Below are 17,344 nucleotides of genomic sequence, written 5' to 3'. Positions count from 1 at the left end.
ATAAATACACAATTCAGACACCAATGTTGCTATGTTTCCAAAGTGTAAAAAAAAAAGTGTGGAGATTGCCTTAACTTATTATTTGCACCATGATTTGTTTATGCAAAGAAATATTTCTAACAGCTGCCATTGGGTGTAGATTTGATCATAACTGCCTAATATTGTTTTGCATAAACATATCAAAATTGTAAGTGTCCAATCATGGTTTTTACCATGACTAAACCTCTTTTTGTATTCTTCTCAGCGATGCTCTTTGGACCGTCGTAAAACATGCACAGCTTGAAGGTCCCAAAGTGAAACGCCCCCAATCGTCATCCAATTTGGAGTTTGATCAAAACGTTCTGAGCAGTCAAACACAACCTGAGTCCAATTGTCGCACACGTGACATTGAACAAGTCATCCACTTTTTTTTTTTTACTGTCATCACAGATGAACAGTGTTACCCTTAAAACTGAAACTAACTATAAAACTGAAAATCACCTTGCTACTTAACTGAGCAACACAATAATAAAATATCAAATACCTAGAAAAATTAATGTTACTAAGCAGACGCTAATGTAAATAATACTACATGCATTACCACTAATTCAAAAAATACAAAACACCACTAGACTCGCTTTGCAAACTTGTGTTCCTTTTGAGTTGTATTTTTCAGAAGCCAATTTATTTTTCTACATTTGTGCATGTGAGCTATGAATATGAAAATCTTACTTTAAAAAAAACTGCCCGTACAATTGATAAAGCTTTTATGATAAGGACATTGGAATAAAATTAATTGACCTGATTGCCTATGGAAAACTGTTTCGAATTTAGAACTTGAAAATTGACCAGCTTAATTGTACACATAGTGCTTGAATTTGGCATTTGTGATGTGATACAAAAATCAGCTCCAGAGGCTTCATATGTAGTCCTATAAAAAAAAATGAAACGTGGTCTGAGGATCATCTGTGAAACTACATTCATGTGAGCTCTCAGACTTTGTGCAAATATGCGTTATCACAACTGCTAGTTGAACTTCTGTGGAGCGCCTCGGCCGCGTCACTCTGCTCCAGAGGCCTCCCGTGGGCCTTTTTAACATGATTCTGAACAGGTCCCTGCCGGCCCGCATGCTTTGTGCTCTTGAGAGCCGTGGTGATGTTCAGGTAACTCGGCTCGCTCAGAAGAGTGAGTCATCGTTCAACAAACTGCAGGTTAATGACATTTTCAGGAACGAGCAACGTCCGTGTCATGGGCTTCACAGAAACACCTTTCGGGTCTGGCCGCACGTCGAACTCGATCAGGATCTACGGAGACCGGAAACACAGAAAAGAGACTGAGACAAGGACAGCGTACAGAAAACACTGTCAGAGGCCTTAATGTTAAAATATGTTAAGGCTGTAATTGTGCATCTTATATTTTATATCATCAATCCAGAAGTGTTCTCACCCTGGCGAGAGCAAGGTAGAGCTCCAGTTCAGCAATGCGTCGGCCTATGCAGCTGCGTTTTCCCACCCCGAAAGGCAACGAGGAATATGGGTGATGAGTCTGGTCCTTTGTCAACCATCTGTGCGGCAGGAACTCATTTGGATTGGGAAACACGGCCGGATCACGTGATGTTGCAAAGTGGCACAGCGTAATCAGCGTCTGGAAGGGGCGATTTTGGTGTTACTGTTTAATAATGATGATGATGACGACGACGATACTACTGAGGTGTAAGCGTTCCTCACTTTCTTAGGAATGAGGTAGCCTCCAACCTGGATGTCCCTCTCAGTGATAACTCGAGCATTAGCAGGGATGACCGGATACAACCTGTAAAATGTCACCAGATGTGAGCACGATAAACTCATGCGTCTTTCGGAGGACTCCCACCTGAGCACTTCTTTGACGACGGCCTTCATGAGTGGCATGCGTGCTACATCGGCTGCCCGAGGCACTTTCCTGCCTTCCAGGACGGTCAGAACTTCATCGCGTAATGAGGCTTGCACCTCGGGGTGACGGGATAGCTCGTACAGCGACCAAGACATCGTGCCGGATATCTGGAAATAACACAAACAGTATCATGACTATAATCATTTGGATTAAAATTTGGGACTTTGATTTTAGTTTAGATTTATGTATCAAAGGTACGAGTGGTATCGGTTCCATGGTATCGGTATTTATGTATACTCAAGAGTAACCTGATAGTGTACGCTGATAGTACACGACAGAAGCAAAGACAAATTTGATGTTTGGTCTTACGGTGTCGACGCCCGCAAGCAGCAGCTCTGTGACATTGCTGTAAACAGTCTTCATGGGCAAATCAGTCTGGGCCAGGAAGTAGGCAAGATAATGGCCCTCCACTTTTTCACATTTTTTCTCTGATTCCCTCAAGCGCTGGTCAATGTGGCCTTTAGCTGAAAAAGCAGCAAAAAGGCACAGCATGTTGAGATGGATTACAAGTTACATTAATGCAGCAATGGATTTTTTAAAAAAGCTTTTGCTAAACAACAAATATTTTGTTTATTTAATTGCTTGCGGGTAAACATAACTGAAATGTGCAATTCTACATTTAAGGCTCATGACACAACTTCATAAATCATAATCCAGCCTTCATGCAATATCTTGTAGTGTATGCACTATAATCTCTGGTTTGCTTATCTACTTTGGATCAGCATGATTATTTGAAACATGTTCAGTTTTCATGTTTTGGACTCCTCAGATGGGCATACATGTGTAAGAGCAAGGGTGGATAACATTCCAGCTCTTAGTGTAAGCCAATGAGAAGAACGCAAGAAAAATAATTACATTTCTGGAGTTTCACGCGACATACCATAAATCCAAATTCACTCTTTTCAATGACATGATTTGATTGGTGCAGTTTTATAATCTCAAAAGTAATCTGAAGACCTAAAAGGAACCTACCAAATTCAAACATAAAGTCCCAGCACTGACAGAAAGTCTTCCAGGGTCGGGGAAAGAGCGAATGTAGCCATTTTGGCATGACCATGGTAAGAAGCGTCTGTACAAACATGGTGTTGATGGACTCGATGAAGAGCTCCGTTTCTTTGGGAACCACTGGCTCAAGGCAACCGATTCTGGACTCGAACAACACGGAGGAGATTCCTGTCAAGAAATGAGAGAAAAAATAACAACATGAGTTCAGACATGTCATTGATACAATCTAAATTGAACAGACAGCAGTTGATGGCCACTCAAACGTGGTGAAACGCTTCTAATTGATCATTACTTGGTCCAAATGTATTTCTTGGGAGTCTTTAGGATTTATAAGAGCAGATTTGACAAATTATACAGTACTCCACCACCATTATGAGTAAAATCTAAGTCTGTGGCTAAACTATATAGTAGCCTAAAGTAATTTAGGTTTTAAAATGCTGCTGTCTAGTGGTTAAAAGTAGAATTGCACCTAATTCTTAAGAAACATCTGCAATCTGGAACCTGCCATTTGTACAATATTTAAGTCATCCCTAAAATGATGTAATGTCAGTGAACAAGAAAATGGGTTAAGTCAGGCCATGCATGTTTAAACTATTGGCTTCATCACAAAACATCTCACCCTCCAGCCCGAAGTAATAGAACTCCCTGGCAATATCGGTCACGAGGCCTTCGGGGTGTCTGCGCAGGCGAAGTTTGGCGATGAGGTCACTGACCACGCCGTTCAGGGTTTGGTCGTAAGCTTCCACCGCTTTGGGCGGCAGCATGTGCTTTGCGAGGAGGCTTCGCACCTCCTGCCACTCCTCGCCTTCACTGAGCAGAACACAAATCGACATCATCATCAATATGTAGCGGTGGCTTGCTTAAAAAGACATGGATATGATACTTAGCGTGTTGAAGTCAATAATTAAGGAGCCATCTCATTTCTATCGTTTAGGGGCAGCGGGGTTGTACAGAAGACACGCGAGGAAGGTTTGAACATTTGAGGTGCTCACTTTGATATCACCTGGAAAGTCCACAAACTGCATTCTGGGCAATTACAGGTAATTTAATTCAATTAATTAATTTAAACTAAGCTTCTATGTAAAGGAATGTGTAACAACCTCACCTAAGCAGTTTGGAGTTGCATGCCATTTTATTTTGGGTTCCAATCAATAATGCAGTGCAGTTTGAGACGGAACAAATTGTTGCCTCAATTAAATTTCCGCATGTGAGAGATGCACATCTGACAAGTGCGCTGACAAAATGAAGGGAATTGCAGCTACCAAGTCACTTTTGCTCTCTGTGGGAAAATGGTGGCACATAAGCGACTGTATGACATTAAAAGAGAAGACTTACGATGTCAGCAGTCCGTAGTGCTGACCTCTGAGCTTCCTGTAGTCCTTCCAGGAGGAAAGGTCAGAGCGCATGGGGCGCTGGCCCTCTTGCCTCAGCACCTGCTCGATGAGCGCCGGATGAGCCACATGGACTGTCGTGATGGGGCCGAAGCTCGCCTTCCACATGGGGCCGTAACGTTGCACTCCCTCCAGCTGGGATGTGAAAAAGGCTTTGAGCTTATGAAACTTGCACAGTGATCAAAATATTTAGAACATACAATGCAATATATTGATGCATGTCGCAAACACATGCAATATGGTCAGATGCAAACTTAAACGTGCATCAATAATGCATTGAGCTTGCTTATTTTTGCAAAAGAAAAAAAAATCATTAGATCATAAAAATGTCATTTCTTCGGGTACATGTTAAAATATCACTATCGCTATATGCAACCATATCTCATAATGCATGTCAGTTCCTTGGCAATAGCACACATGCACAGTGGAATGCAAGTCTAAGAAATGTTCTCTTTTTTCTCAAACTGCCAGAAAGTGTAAATCTAACAAGGAGCGGTTGTTAAACTGCATGAGCTGCTACTCAAGTGATTTAACAACAGCTAGACACGCCTCTCAGTATGATGGAATGCAGCTCTAAAATTTGGCAAATCACAAAATATATCAGCATATTGTCAATTTACAGCTTCCTTGAATCGACACCAAGCATCGTTTTTTTATAGGCAACATTATTGATACAGACAGAAAGTGCTTTTTTTTCAGTTTTTTTTCAACTCATTCTTCCTCTGCAACCACTAATTTGTAATAAGTAAGCAAAAACCTCCCAAATAATGTAGTTCATTTGCATAATGCATTCAAATATCCTGCAAATCAGTCATATTTGAAGGTGCTCCTACCTGTAACTGGTGCAGCTTGGACAGTCCCCGGCGGGCGAATAAGTCCCAGGCGAAGCCAAGCACCGAGGGGCCGGGCATGTCATCCAGAGTCCTCACCGTCGTCCCGTCCGGACGGGCGGCTGCGCCCTCAGTCCACCTTTCTACCCACTTTAGGAGTGGGAAGACGCTCCGGCCGGACACTCTGAGAGCTTGCTGCAGCATCCTTCTCACAGAGATCATGGAGCGGTCGCCACACACCGATGCTCATTTTCTCTCCCCCGCCGGGGTGGAGGCTCTATTTATAACCCCGCGACCTGCTCCTCGAACCCGCGGAGATAAAGCTGTAAATTTTTGGATTCGGGGCCAATGGTGGATGGGTGTGAGCCCAGGCCCCTCCCTTCGCTTGGATGAGCCGGTGGAGCTTGGAGGTGTGTCCAATCACAGGGTCGAAAAAGGACCAACCCTGAGAGACAGCACACGTGGAGCTCCAGGATAAATAATACATGACTTACTTGCGAGTGTGTGTGTGTGAGGTAGTGTGTGCGTGTGTGCGTGTGCGTGTGTGTGTGAGAGAGAGAGAGACGCTGGCTTATCGCTCGCCCTTTGCTCCCCCACAAACCTGCAGGCTGACACATTTAGTCAGCACGCGTGCATTAAGGCGGAGGAGCTAAATCATTAGGATGCTGTCACTGCAGGGTGCTTTTGCACACTTGACACTTTTGAAATATTTGCATATTGGCAACGTACAGAAGAACCCTTGGTCGCTGACAAAGATACAAACAGATGGTTGGTACCAGGGGCGTTTCTAGGATCAGAAGTTCGGGGGTGTCTCAAAAGTCTTTTAAAATATGCTGCAGCTGGAATTGGGTGAATTAAACACGGTGTTTTTCTCGACATGCAATGGCTTGTACATTTTGTGGGTCGCATCTTATCTTAACTTGGCTCTTTCTTCAAGAAATATGTTTTCTATCTATGATGAGTTCATTTTTGTAATGTTTCCAAGCTAATAAAAGCTAAACCTATGGTGGGAAGGTTGGGGTGGATCAAACCATTATTGAATTATGGAGGTGGGTGTTACTGTATTTTTCTTCCCCAAAAAAAAAAAAAGATGAAAGAAAGAGCTCTCACATTTTTGGGGTTCTTGGATTCACTTTGAGGGTGCTTGAGTACCCCCAAAATGGGGTCGATATGGTCCTCTAGTTTTCTTGGAGGGTTAAATTGTTATCAGCCCTGTTGTAATTTCTTGCCCCAGCAACAGAAATGGATGTCTATTATTTATAAGGTGCCCTCATTTGGGGTCACGGGTGAGCTGGAGTCCATCCCAGCTAACTTTGGGTGAGAGGCCGGATACTATCGGCATTCCACATCATCTACCGACAGTTTCGAGTGTTCAATTAACCAAAAATGCTTTTTTTTAACGGAATGTGGGAAGACTCCAAAGAGTGAGGGAAAAAGCAAACCCTACAAAGGAAGGCCGGACTTCGATTTGCCAATATAATTCAAATTTGTGTGAGTGGATATGATGGCTTCTAGGAACAAGGCAGTGCTGATCCCATTCTATCCTTGTGCATGAGTCACAAAACAATTTTGGTGCTAATTTAAAGTTAAACTGGAATAACAGGCCAGTCTCGTGGTAGTGGTGGTGGACTATTTAAAAGTGGCTCCACACAATTATTTTTGCTGACTTACTGGGTTTTCCAAGCCCGGGAGAAAAACCTGACCTGATTTAATTTGAAGTGGAATTCGTGTAAAGTGCCATGTGTGTGCGCAGGTTTGAGTAACAAGCCAACGGCTATACTTCCATGCGGCCCTGCGGGACTTGGCAGACCCTTATAAGGACGCTCGAGCCAGAAGTCTTACATCAGAAATGTTTCAGGGAAATGCAAGGGATTGATTGATAATCTGCTTTATGGAATTTTGGACTTGGTAGAGTTTGGCATCAGTGACGTATAGCATGACCAAGTATTTTATGTATTTCATGACCTCCCCCACCTGTGCATACTGTACATATGTAGCAGTATGTCCAATCCAATACTGAGCAAGCAATAAAAAAGCAAAAAAGTAACAACATGACTAAGAAACATTGCATCAAGACTACATTCCTGTCCACTGTTTCAAACTAAAAATAAGGAAGACAACTCTACTACAAGATAGCAAAAAACACTTCAAGGTGACTTTGTACTCCCCCCCCCCCACAAACATTTCGTAACTGCGACTTGCAAATTGTTCTCATTTTAAAAAAATCGTTCCCAATGACATGAAGATTGTGTTAATCCAAGAGACAATAATTCCACATCGATTGGTATTAAGTAGGTTAAGACCTTTTGTTGTTGTGTCTCATCGCACAACAAATAACGCGACGACCACAAATGCGATGATGACATACCCAAGTCAGTTATTAGGTTGCGCAATGCAATGATTACAAACACCAATGGTGCAAAACTAAAATCCATTACAACCACATGGACATCATCGACAGGTGGGATGGCAAACCAAATACAAGCCTAAAACTCCAACAAAATGGAGCAAAGAGCAAACGTCTAGACATGCGATTTGTACACGAGGTGTCCCAAGTGGAAGACGTTGCCTTATCTTGAAGGTAAACATTCACACAAACAATTTTCAGACAAGGCCACCAAATTGTCCGTCTGCTTGTTTGAAAATATTAACGCAAATACACTGAAAGCCAATGGCGCGCAGTTGACAGTGCCTATCTGAGCGCTTTTAATGTAACCTTATTTTTATTATTGTGGTGCTGTGGAATGATTTTTGCTTACCGATTTACTACTATCGAATGTATTAATCCAATACAGACAATGTTTGCACTGTATCAGTTGCACATATATTGAGCTGTGCCTTATCTTCCTACTACACACCATTCAACTTTGCTCAGACGTGTTCTCTCATGTTTAGAGGTTTTTTTTTTTTTATCTGCAAAGTAGATTCTAATTCTAATTACTGGTTGCATTGTTTTTGCCATGCATGACAAACCACACATGACTAAAACTAGAAAGCCTCTGAGTAGAGTTAATGCTGCCAAAGAGGGAAGTGTAAGGGCTGTTAAGACTGGCTTAAAAGAATATAATGTTTGCATTTTAGAACTGCTGGCAAAATATCAACGCATATTCCATTATAGGTTCAGCAAAGCTCTTCAAGCCCAATAAAACAGGTAGCCAAATTGAATGACGCCTGGCCGGTCAGGTTGTTTTTCCTCAGCCGCAGTGGTTTCCTAATAATCAATTTTTTCTTAAAATGGTAGGGCTGATGTAAAAATTTCACTTCTGCTACAATTCGGATATTGCAGTCTAGAGTACCGACAAAGCAATAATTTTCTGCAACAATGGCTTGAATGCTCATCGTTGCCCACCTCGTTCAGCTCATTAGAAAGCTCATTCATGACCACACAAGTAGCTGACGGATTAAACAGGAATGTGATATATTTCAAAAACAGAAAAATGGGGGGGATTTGTATCGATTATGAAAGAACATAAGGGCGCGAAAGAATAGCCTCTTTGTGCCGTCTGGGAATTGACGTGGCCCCGTTGTAGATCATGTTCTCCGACTCGGCGGGGACAGGCCGAGAGGTATTTCCCTCATTGTGTTGGCCCCCTGCCCAGAGGGGAGACGGCTCTATACTCCAAGACTAGTATGTTAAAGTTCATGGCTGCAGCCAGCCTGTCTGCTGGTTGCAGAAGAACGTCTTTGTGTACACGCATGCATGCATGCTTGCACTCGCACACACATGTGCAAGTGACATTGTGCGTATGCGTCCGGTGTGCTCTTGTGTGTCCCTCTCTCCCTTAAAAAAAACAAAAAAAAACAGAGGGGACAACTTTGTATTTATGGGAGTCAGGGGCAAGTCTGGCGCCGCACACGCCCCCCACTTACTTTGGAAAAGTACGTCAAACTTTTCCAAATTAATTGAAGTTGAAGAATTAGGTTGTAAAAATGAGTTTAAGGTTGTTAAATGCGCATTACTAAATTTCCCCCTCACGTAAATTAAAACTTTTCATCCTGTAATAACATCTTTATGTTTTTTTTAATTCATTTTATGTATATATGCCACTGTTATTGCAGTACAGTATATGACGTATTTTCGCATGTCCTGGGTAGAAACCACATTTGATAGTCTTGACTATATGTTACAATTTACTAAAGATGATGTTATATGGAGCAAAATGCAAAAAAAAAGCTGGGTTACATAATGGGCTAATGTGACAAAGCAAATTTAGGAAATCAATCTTGCATTGGCTCAACATAAATGAATCCATCTCTGCATCAAAAAGTGCCATATATGTTTACAAATGGGCTCACTGGACTCAGACTATGCTGATTTATTTGAACACCAATGAACAAGGATTTAAATGATTAACTTGCTTCAGGGATTATGTTGCCTTTTCCTTTTAGTATATGTTACCCATGTGAAGGACTTTAAGGTATGTGATGAATAGCATCTGTTAAAAGAACCGCATCTGGAGGCCACATGTATCCGTCCGACTGTATGTGGACGACTTTTTTCATCGTCCGCATGATGGATGAGCGCTACCTTGGCAACATGTGCCGCAATTGGAGTTTTTCTCTTCTGTGATTGGTCACTGACCAATCAGCCTGATGGAATCTATAAAGACAAATGGCGATTAGTGGTCTTTTACTCGCATATAAACAGCTGGCTGACATGGGATCTTTTTTTTTTTGCATGGTAAGCCCAACTGGTTTTTACTCGACACATTCTAGTAGTGCAATGTGATATAACCCACATGCTAAAAAGAGGAAAAACGTTTTTTTCTTTCGCTATGGTTGAGGTCTTATTACACTGAGCCACAGAAACACAATATAAGTTGATGTTTTTGGCACAGAAAGGCTCGAGTCGACACAGATTCAAACGTGGGACTCTCTCGCAGCGGTGGTGAATAGAAGCGGACCATCCAGATATGCTGCCACGTTCCGAACATCTGTTATAGTTTCAGATGAGATGGTAGTGTTACTAGGATGCTACTGTAACCCAGCAGAAAGGCGATGTTTTTTTATTATAAAAATTTGGTGGTTGACTTTTTAACTCATTCACTGCCATTGACGCATATAGACGTCAAAGTTGTATTTGATCTTGGCTGCACAGTTAAATTCTTGGAAGAATACTTTGTTTCTGTTCATTTTGAAGGCATTTCAGCATCAAGCTAGCTAATTCCAAGGACCAGGTCACATTCTTGACTGGAGCTGTCATCCATGCACACATGCTGAAACGAATACTTTGTTGAACTTTTTACACTATTGACAGTTTGAGGCTATGCATCTCAGCATGATACGTATTGACCTAAGAACATTCGACCTCTCTTTGCTCCGAGAATGCTCCGGATTTTGTGCCAGATTTTGAGGGCATGTATCGTGCACAGCCATTTTCCAATAATCAACGGGATTTAGGTCTAGGCTCTGTCTGCACCATTTTAAAAACTTTAACTAATCTCCTAGTGAAAACATTCTTTCGTTAATTTGGATGCACGCATGGGGTCAATGTCATGCTAAAAGGTGAAATTCCTGTGCAGTTTGAGCTATTTTTTCCACTGACAGCTGAAGGGTTTGTGGTAAAGATGACTATTTGGAGGACCTGCACATAACCCCCCTCCACCTTGACTAAAGCCTCTGTTCCAGCTAACAAAAACAGCCCCGAGGCATGACACTGCCACTACCATGCTTCGCTGTGCATATGGTGTTTTTCTGGTGATGCATAGTGTTGTTTTCATGCCTAATTGAATCCAGTTGAAAAGTGTCAGGGGGTTGTGTAAAGAGATGTAAAGATCCATCCATCCATCTTCTGAACCGCTTAGACAAATGTAAAGAGTGCCTGGGACTCAACTCAATCCTTAAGGAACAATTAATGGCAACAAAAGAGAAAAAAAAAATCCAGAACAAAAGTGCTTTGACGGTCAGCTGATGCAGGGCTGACTTAAATAATGAGCCAGTCACGATGTCATGAGTTGCATGTGTAAAGACTCGAGAGGCTGCAGCTGCTTTGTTTGCCACTTTGGAATGAAAAGTATCCATCAGAGATGATTTCATCTCGTAATAAAATAAGCAGAATATTATTGTTATGACCTTAAAGTTGACCTGAAATTTTAGAGGGAACAATTTGAAATCCCATAATCCCCTTTAGGCCAAGCAGTCACATGAGGTCAGTGACCTGATGGCAGAGGTCGTATATGATTCAGTAATCCACAATTTACTCCATGATGATAAATCATACAAGGTGGAGAAGAATGAAAGCATCCTTACCTTCTTCTTCCCTTTAATATGTTCAGTCTGAGGATTTTGCTGTTGCATGTGCATTTTAGTATGAATCACCTCCGATTTGTGGTGTTCGGAATGCATGAGTCAGGAGTTCTTTGAAGTCTTCGGCCCGAGTTTGGGTCGGAGGAGTACGCTTAAAAAGGAGGATGTGAAAACATTTTAATGAGTTTACAAACAGCTGCCTCTGTAATCACATCTGGAGAAAGGAATGATGACTTCAACAAGTCTGAGGTCCAGATGGGAGCAAACGCAACTTCCGCAAGATGTCACCACTAGTGCAAATTGTTTCAGCCTTGAACTTTGGCTTTCCTTCAAAGATCTTGAAGATGTTTTAATAAAGAGCTTTTTCTTCCTGCTTACATCTGTTTTCTAAAATGTTAGTTCTCATTTGGGCTGCTGGTGAGCTGGGGCCAATCACAGCTGACTTTGAGCGAGAAGCCAAGTTCAGGAATGGGAAAACGCGTAAGGATGGTTGCAGATTCATAGCACCAAATTAACAAATACAATTTAATGTCATAAGCTAGCAAAAATAGATAACATCAAGGTGCATTTTTCGATCCATCATCACCTTTTATTGACTGAGGCAAGTGCTGTCCTGCTTCAAATCACATCCCCTGCAGCAGCAAATACTTCCAAACTCCTGACAGGAGAAAAAAAAAAAAAAAACACACGATCAAAGTGCAAAGAATTTACTGATGAGTTTAGAAAGCTGACAATTGTGTCACGTATTTCTCTTGGCACTCAAACTGACAAGTGGGACCTGTCACAGTCTGAGATTCAATCTGTAATCTTGGGTCAATGAACAAACTGTTGGTAAATATGCAAAGTGGCACCTGTATATACAGAATGATAGGATTTCTGGATAGTTGTCACTGTCCAAAAAAACAAATGACATTTATTTTACAGGAGCTAGCCAATCAAGTATGTAAAATATTGCTTTTAAAATGTACCTGCTCTTTATTATTACCACTGTATGACAAGTATGATACAATGCACTGAATGTGATTTACAAGAAACAAAAGAGCATCTAGAAAGAGAAAATCATTAAAAAAATTAAAAAAACTGCACCCCCCCATGATGGTGTAACGTGGCAACAACCGGAGAAGACCAGCCGCTCTGTTTAATCCTCTAAATGTCACCAAGAAGAGCAAAAGTTACTTTATTTTGTGTTTCATTCCATGTCCACCAATACTGGATCTTCAATCCGCCGGAAGATCGCGCGAAAGTTTTTCCCTTCGTTCCGCTGCACTTTTTTTCCTTCCTCTGTGCACACACCTAATCGAGAAATGATGACATCATCAACCTGCAAAAACAAAGTATTTGGATGAGACAAATACACCTGTGCATCGTGCATTGAAAAAAAACTCGAGATAGATGCACCCACGTTTGTTTGAAAATGTTACACAGCGCTAAAGAGTTGTTAACGGTAGCTACGGCAAGTGTGCATGAGGTGAACATGTGCACCTTTTTCCAAAAGGGTTAAGGTTACCTCCCAACTTTTGAAAAAAGGCATGACAATAAGGAACTTTGAGAGTTCAAATATTGACCAAAAGTTTTCACTTGAAAAGTTAAACCTCTCTAAGAAAACTGGAACAGCGCAAAAAAAAAAAAAGTGTGACCTCAATGGAGCGGACAGAAAACAAATACAGTTGTGTGACCTGCAAACAGTGTTCTCCACGTACCAGCTCTTCATCAGGGACGCGCAAGAATAACGGATGTTCGCTAAAGTGCTTCACCATCCAAAGGTGGACCTCCTCCACGTCCGTGATGGTATAAACCAAACCCTAAAGAAACACAGAACAGCCAATCAAATAAAATGGCAATATGATTTTAGTAACTGAGTAGTAAATGACGCCCCACCAGAATTTTCATTGAAATATTCTACAAACCTATTTCAATCATATCTTACATTACCCTTTAAAACAAATGGCTTACAGATGACTTTTGGCCAGAAACGGGAACGTGCGTAACGTGTAAAAATAACAATTGTCAAGAAATAACAAGACCTCCTTGTAAACTGAGCTGTTTAATAGCCACACAGCAGCGCAAAAACATACATGTGGCAAAGACTCTCCAGAACTTCTTCCACTAACAACCCAGAGCGGGCTTAGCTTCGATACAAAGATCTCAGAACTTCAACATACTTCTTACTACTTTCCTATTAGCTAAGGCTTTGAGGTTATTTTAGGGCATTTTGGAAAGAGCACAAAAAATAAATTGCAGAGTTTCTTAACAAATAACAATCACTATTGGGAAAAAAAAAACTCAATTCCAATTCATGTCATTTATGATATTTACATTTATTTGACAAAAGTAAGGAAACTATGCAGAAATAGATATCAATTTGAAAACAGGGTCAATACTGGTAGTGTGCACCTTGGTGCAGATCCAAATGAGGCTTATGCAACCGTGCCAGTGGTCTGTGGTCCAGCAAGAGCCTTTCCACTTATTAAAGCTGCAATGTGCTGGATTTGGAGTTTCTAATCACTACTGCCACCTGTGGCCAAAAAATGAAATTGCAAATTGCGTGCACAATACACATTGTCGTAGACTCAACGCAGAGCCTGGAAGGGTCGTAACCAATTAATGTTGACAGAGATGAGGCAAGTTTTAGTCGGACTCCTCCGTACTACCCGTGTGTGACGTCACACCCGCAAAAAACCCCCCCCAAAAAAACCATGGGAAATTCCAACCTAATCCTGTTTGAAAATGACTATTTTAAGTGTTCATTTGCTCTTATAGGATATGTGAGTCATAATGAGTCAAATGAAAAGATATCCCCATGGAATGCATCTTTAAGCTTGCAGCGTAAATTGCATGTGAAGGTTTCCTCACATGTGCGGAGCAGTGATCCTGGGCATCATGATAAAAATAACCCAGAGACAACACAGAGGTTAATCCCCAATGTCACAGCAGTTTACACTGGACACTGCGCAGATAGATTTACGAGAACAAGGACTTCTTAGAAAACTCAGTCATGGCACACATTACCACATCGCATTGCACTTTATCACACTTTTTTTTTTTTTTTTTTTTTACAGTGAAGCCGGGATACGACCGAATGGACACACTATTTGTTCAGCTGTCGCAAATGAGACTAGTGTTCACATGCAAACGATTGTGTCACTCAATAATTGTAATTCATGCTCATGGGGGCGTATCGTGTGGGCAAACGTCTATGACAGACGACCCCACCTACCAGCACAGTTGTGCCAAAAAAGGCCTGGCGAGCAGACCTTGGAGACACATATGCATGCACGGACGCACATGCATGCATGCCAAAGGAAAAACTATAAAGCAGAATTCGCTATAAGGCCCTTCTTTGTTTCAAATTGAAGGTATATAGGCTTTTGGCACAGCAGGCAATCCAGCAATTTCCACACTGTAAAATCAGGCGACAAAATGAGCGAGTATAAAGTGCGGACACTGAAAAATGTGAGACTCGATACACGCAAGAACGTGTGTCGCCTTTGAAATGGCAGAACATGTGCCTCCCAGTTCGGGCCTCCAATCAAAACACAGCTATATGAGATCACAGTTGTACCAAACCTAATTAATAGTCGCCTTATTAGTTATTTAAGTTACTGGGCCTGATGTGTGACATCACGCGAGCAACTGGAAAACAAGTTAAAGGGGCTTTCTGAAATGGTGAATATTGACTTTCCGTTATGGACACCCAAATAATAATAGCTTCAGGCTATACATGACTTGGATTGTGCTTGGTGTCATACGTACCCCGATTCTAAGTGTGTAGGCATACTCTGCCAATAACGTAGGGCTGATGATCCTCCATTTGTGTTTGGTCTTCTTAAAATGAGGATCCGGGAAAAGGAAGAACATCTTACTTAGCTGAAAATAAAGGCAAAAGGTGAATGAGCCCACGAGACTGAAAAAGTTTGAATCACTCCAACCCACATGCAATTGCAGTTTCTATTTTTAAGACCACTATCTTGATCCTATATAATGTAACCTCTTTAACATGCCCCCTCTCCTTTCCTAGTTAATACAATTTCCAGTGAACAGTCAAACTTTTTGGATTATCAATACTTCGCTCAGCTTCTGTAATTATGGGGACTTTATTGAACGGAACCGCTGTGCGAATTAAATTAGCATTGGATGATGTCTCACCTTTTATCAGCAGAAACATTTTCTAAACATTGCAGATGTACCTAATGTAGTGCCATGGAGGATTACTTTGACTTTTTTATTATAAATATAACACTGCCTCAGGCTAGTTCAGGTGAACATTTAATCCAAAGCAGCGAACATGACTGTGGTACAATACGATCACTGATTAATCTGAGTCATAAATTATTGAAGCTGAATGAATTGGATAAAAAGTGTCTTGGACTAATGTACTCTAAACTCAGTTGATGCGATGTGCCTCCCCCCCAAACATCAATCACCCCATTGTTGTGAAATCCTGGATTTGAAAAGAAAATGCATTTTATTTTTCACTAGAGGGGTTTGATGAATGCGCAAAGGAAACTGATGGGGTTTGGTACCCCCAACAAGGTTAAGAACCACTGATTTAGAGTTTTCCTGAAATGTTACCAAGTCCAAAATAAAGCCAAGTCATCATAAAATACTAAGGGGGAACAGGCCACATTTGGCCCCAAACACTGACTGGCCAACTACCAAGAATGTAAATAAGCCTGCGAGTCAAGAATAATGTGGAAAAATGATATGGCGATGTCATAAGGATTACTACGCTATAGTTCCAAGGTACATTAATAAATGGTTGCAACAGCCAGATGAACATTATTCCGTTTATCTTCTGTGAACAGAAAATCTGAACTCTGAGAATTTATTAAGCCTGAGCTCAGCAAAGTAAAGCCCGGGGGCCACATTCGGCTCTTGTCTCCGACTGATCCTTGCATGCTTAAATTTTTGCCAACTTTGCAGCTGCAAACATTTCTCACCATTATAGCTATTTTGTTTTTGGGGGGGGGGGGGGGGGGGTGTTTAGTGGTCTTTCTACCAGTAACGTTCATATTGCCTGCACAATGTAGGAAAGAGCGGAATTTGCGCAATATGACCAAACGTCACTTGTGTTTGTATCCCAATTTGACATCGCAATTGAGTGTCAAGTTGTTCCATCTGTGTATGCTTGTAAAATAATGAAATGGAATGCAGGAAAATTCTACCTGTCCCTTCCTGAAGAAGTTGGGAAGATACTTCATGGCGTTGCTGCGAAGGCAGGCAATGTTCTGGTAGCTTCCTGGATTGCTCTCACGTAATGACTTGATACGATCCTGGACATAATCGGACACTTTCACCCGGATCTCCAGACCCAGCATGAGTTTGTCTGGAAAGAGTGGAGCTAACTCCACTGGGAAACCACACATGATATGAGAAATGTCTAAAGATTGGCAGACAGTACAAGTCGAATGGATAAGGAGTAATTACCTAAAAGTCCACCGTATCCACACCCAATATCTGCAAACTCAACTTGTGGTGTTCCTTCTCCAGATTGCTCCTCACTAAAGAATTGTGGATAGAGCGTGCTCCAGTCCATCTCCTCTGGACACACAGGACTGACAAGACAAGAATGACAGCAATGGATTCCTATGAACACGTTTGGAAAGAGTTCAACGAAGATGCAAAGAAGTTTGCCTGAAATTGTTGAATTAAGTAAATACGCACGGACGTCACTCACTAGTCAAACGAATGATGTGCCATCGGGTTTGAATGTGCTCGTTGTCTGTAGTAACGCTTCTGCGGCATTGACGAACTCATCTCGGCTTCCATAATGATGTGCTTCCAAAAAACACGCAGGTTTTTCCTTTATTCGCTTCTTTTAAAGTGAGTAACTTATTAAAATGTCAACTCTTGAGTCACGGTTTCATCTGCATGCTTTTCCCAAACACACGCGTCGCGGATTGTTACGTCATCATTAAGCGACCAATACACTTGTTTAAAAAAAAAAAAAAAAAAAAAAAAAAG

General features: G+C 41.5%; 2 protein-coding genes across 4 annotated transcripts; both read right to left on the bottom strand.

Moving 5' to 3' along the window:
• Nucleotides 1–368: 368 nt before the first annotated feature.
• LOC133162431 (25-hydroxyvitamin D-1 alpha hydroxylase, mitochondrial) lies at nt 369–12,039 on the bottom strand. The gene is made up of 11 exons (XM_061291612.1): nt 11,967–12,039; nt 11,384–11,531; nt 5,138–9,734; nt 4,249–4,439; nt 3,533–3,723; nt 2,881–3,081; nt 2,218–2,372; nt 1,849–2,015; nt 1,707–1,788; nt 1,426–1,623; nt 369–1,283 (listed from the first exon to the last, which is right to left on the bottom strand). Exons 3-11 carry the CDS (start codon nt 5,354–5,356, stop codon nt 1,170–1,172), a joined length of 1,518 nt encoding a protein of 505 aa, XP_061147596.1. The 5' UTR covers nt 5,357–9,734; nt 11,384–11,531; nt 11,967–12,039; the 3' UTR covers nt 369–1,169.
• mettl1 (methyltransferase 1, tRNA methylguanosine) lies at nt 11,948–17,288 on the bottom strand. 3 transcript variants are annotated; one of them, XM_061291624.1, is made up of 7 exons: nt 17,058–17,288; nt 16,808–16,935; nt 16,546–16,730; nt 15,134–15,247; nt 13,081–13,182; nt 12,557–12,701; nt 11,948–12,038 (listed from the first exon to the last, which is right to left on the bottom strand). In XM_061291624.1, the coding sequence occupies exons 1-6, from the start codon at nt 17,147–17,149 to the stop codon at nt 12,570–12,572; spliced, it is 753 nt and encodes a 250-aa protein (XP_061147608.1). In that variant the 5' UTR covers nt 17,150–17,288; the 3' UTR covers nt 11,948–12,038; nt 12,557–12,569. The 3 variants fall into 3 exon arrangements, with proteins under 3 accessions (XP_061147608.1, XP_061147607.1, XP_061147609.1); XM_061291623.1 differs by having other exon boundaries at nt 11,948–12,701; XM_061291625.1 differs by having other exon boundaries at nt 11,948–12,701; nt 16,808–16,966; nt 17,058–17,197.
• Nucleotides 17,289–17,344: the final 56 nt, after the last annotated feature.

This window comes from Syngnathus typhle, linkage group LG11 (assembly GCF_033458585.1).
Source record: "Syngnathus typhle isolate RoL2023-S1 ecotype Sweden linkage group LG11, RoL_Styp_1.0, whole genome shotgun sequence".
Lineage (NCBI taxonomy): Eukaryota > Metazoa > Chordata > Actinopteri > Syngnathiformes > Syngnathidae > Syngnathus > Syngnathus typhle.
Note: the sequence above shows the minus strand (reverse complement) of the source record. Positions and strands in the feature narration are given on the sequence as shown.

Coding starts and splice junctions, on each gene's coding strand:
- mettl1 (XM_061291623.1), bottom strand. CDS start 17,149: ATGGAAGCCGAGATGAGTTCGTCAATGCCGCAGAAGCGTTACTACAGA. Junction 16,731..16,807: donor TGGATACGGTGGACTTTTAG/GTAATTACTCCT, acceptor GTGGTTTCCCAG/TGGAGTTAGCTCCACTCTTT. Junction 12,702..13,080: donor GCGTCCCTGATGAAGAGCTG/GTACGTGGAGAA, acceptor TTGTTTTTGCAG/GTTGATGATGTCATCATTTC.
- LOC133162431 (XM_061291612.1), bottom strand. CDS start 5,356: ATGATCTCTGTGAGAAGGATGCTGCAGCAAGCTCTCAGAGTGTCCGGC. Junction 3,724..4,248: donor CACTACGGACTGCTGACATC/GTAAGTCTTCTC, acceptor TGTTCTGCTCAG/TGAAGGCGAGGAGTGGCAGG. Junction 3,082..3,532: donor CTATTACTTCGGGCTGGAGG/GTGAGATGTTTT, acceptor ATTTCTTGACAG/GAATCTCCTCCGTGTTGTTC.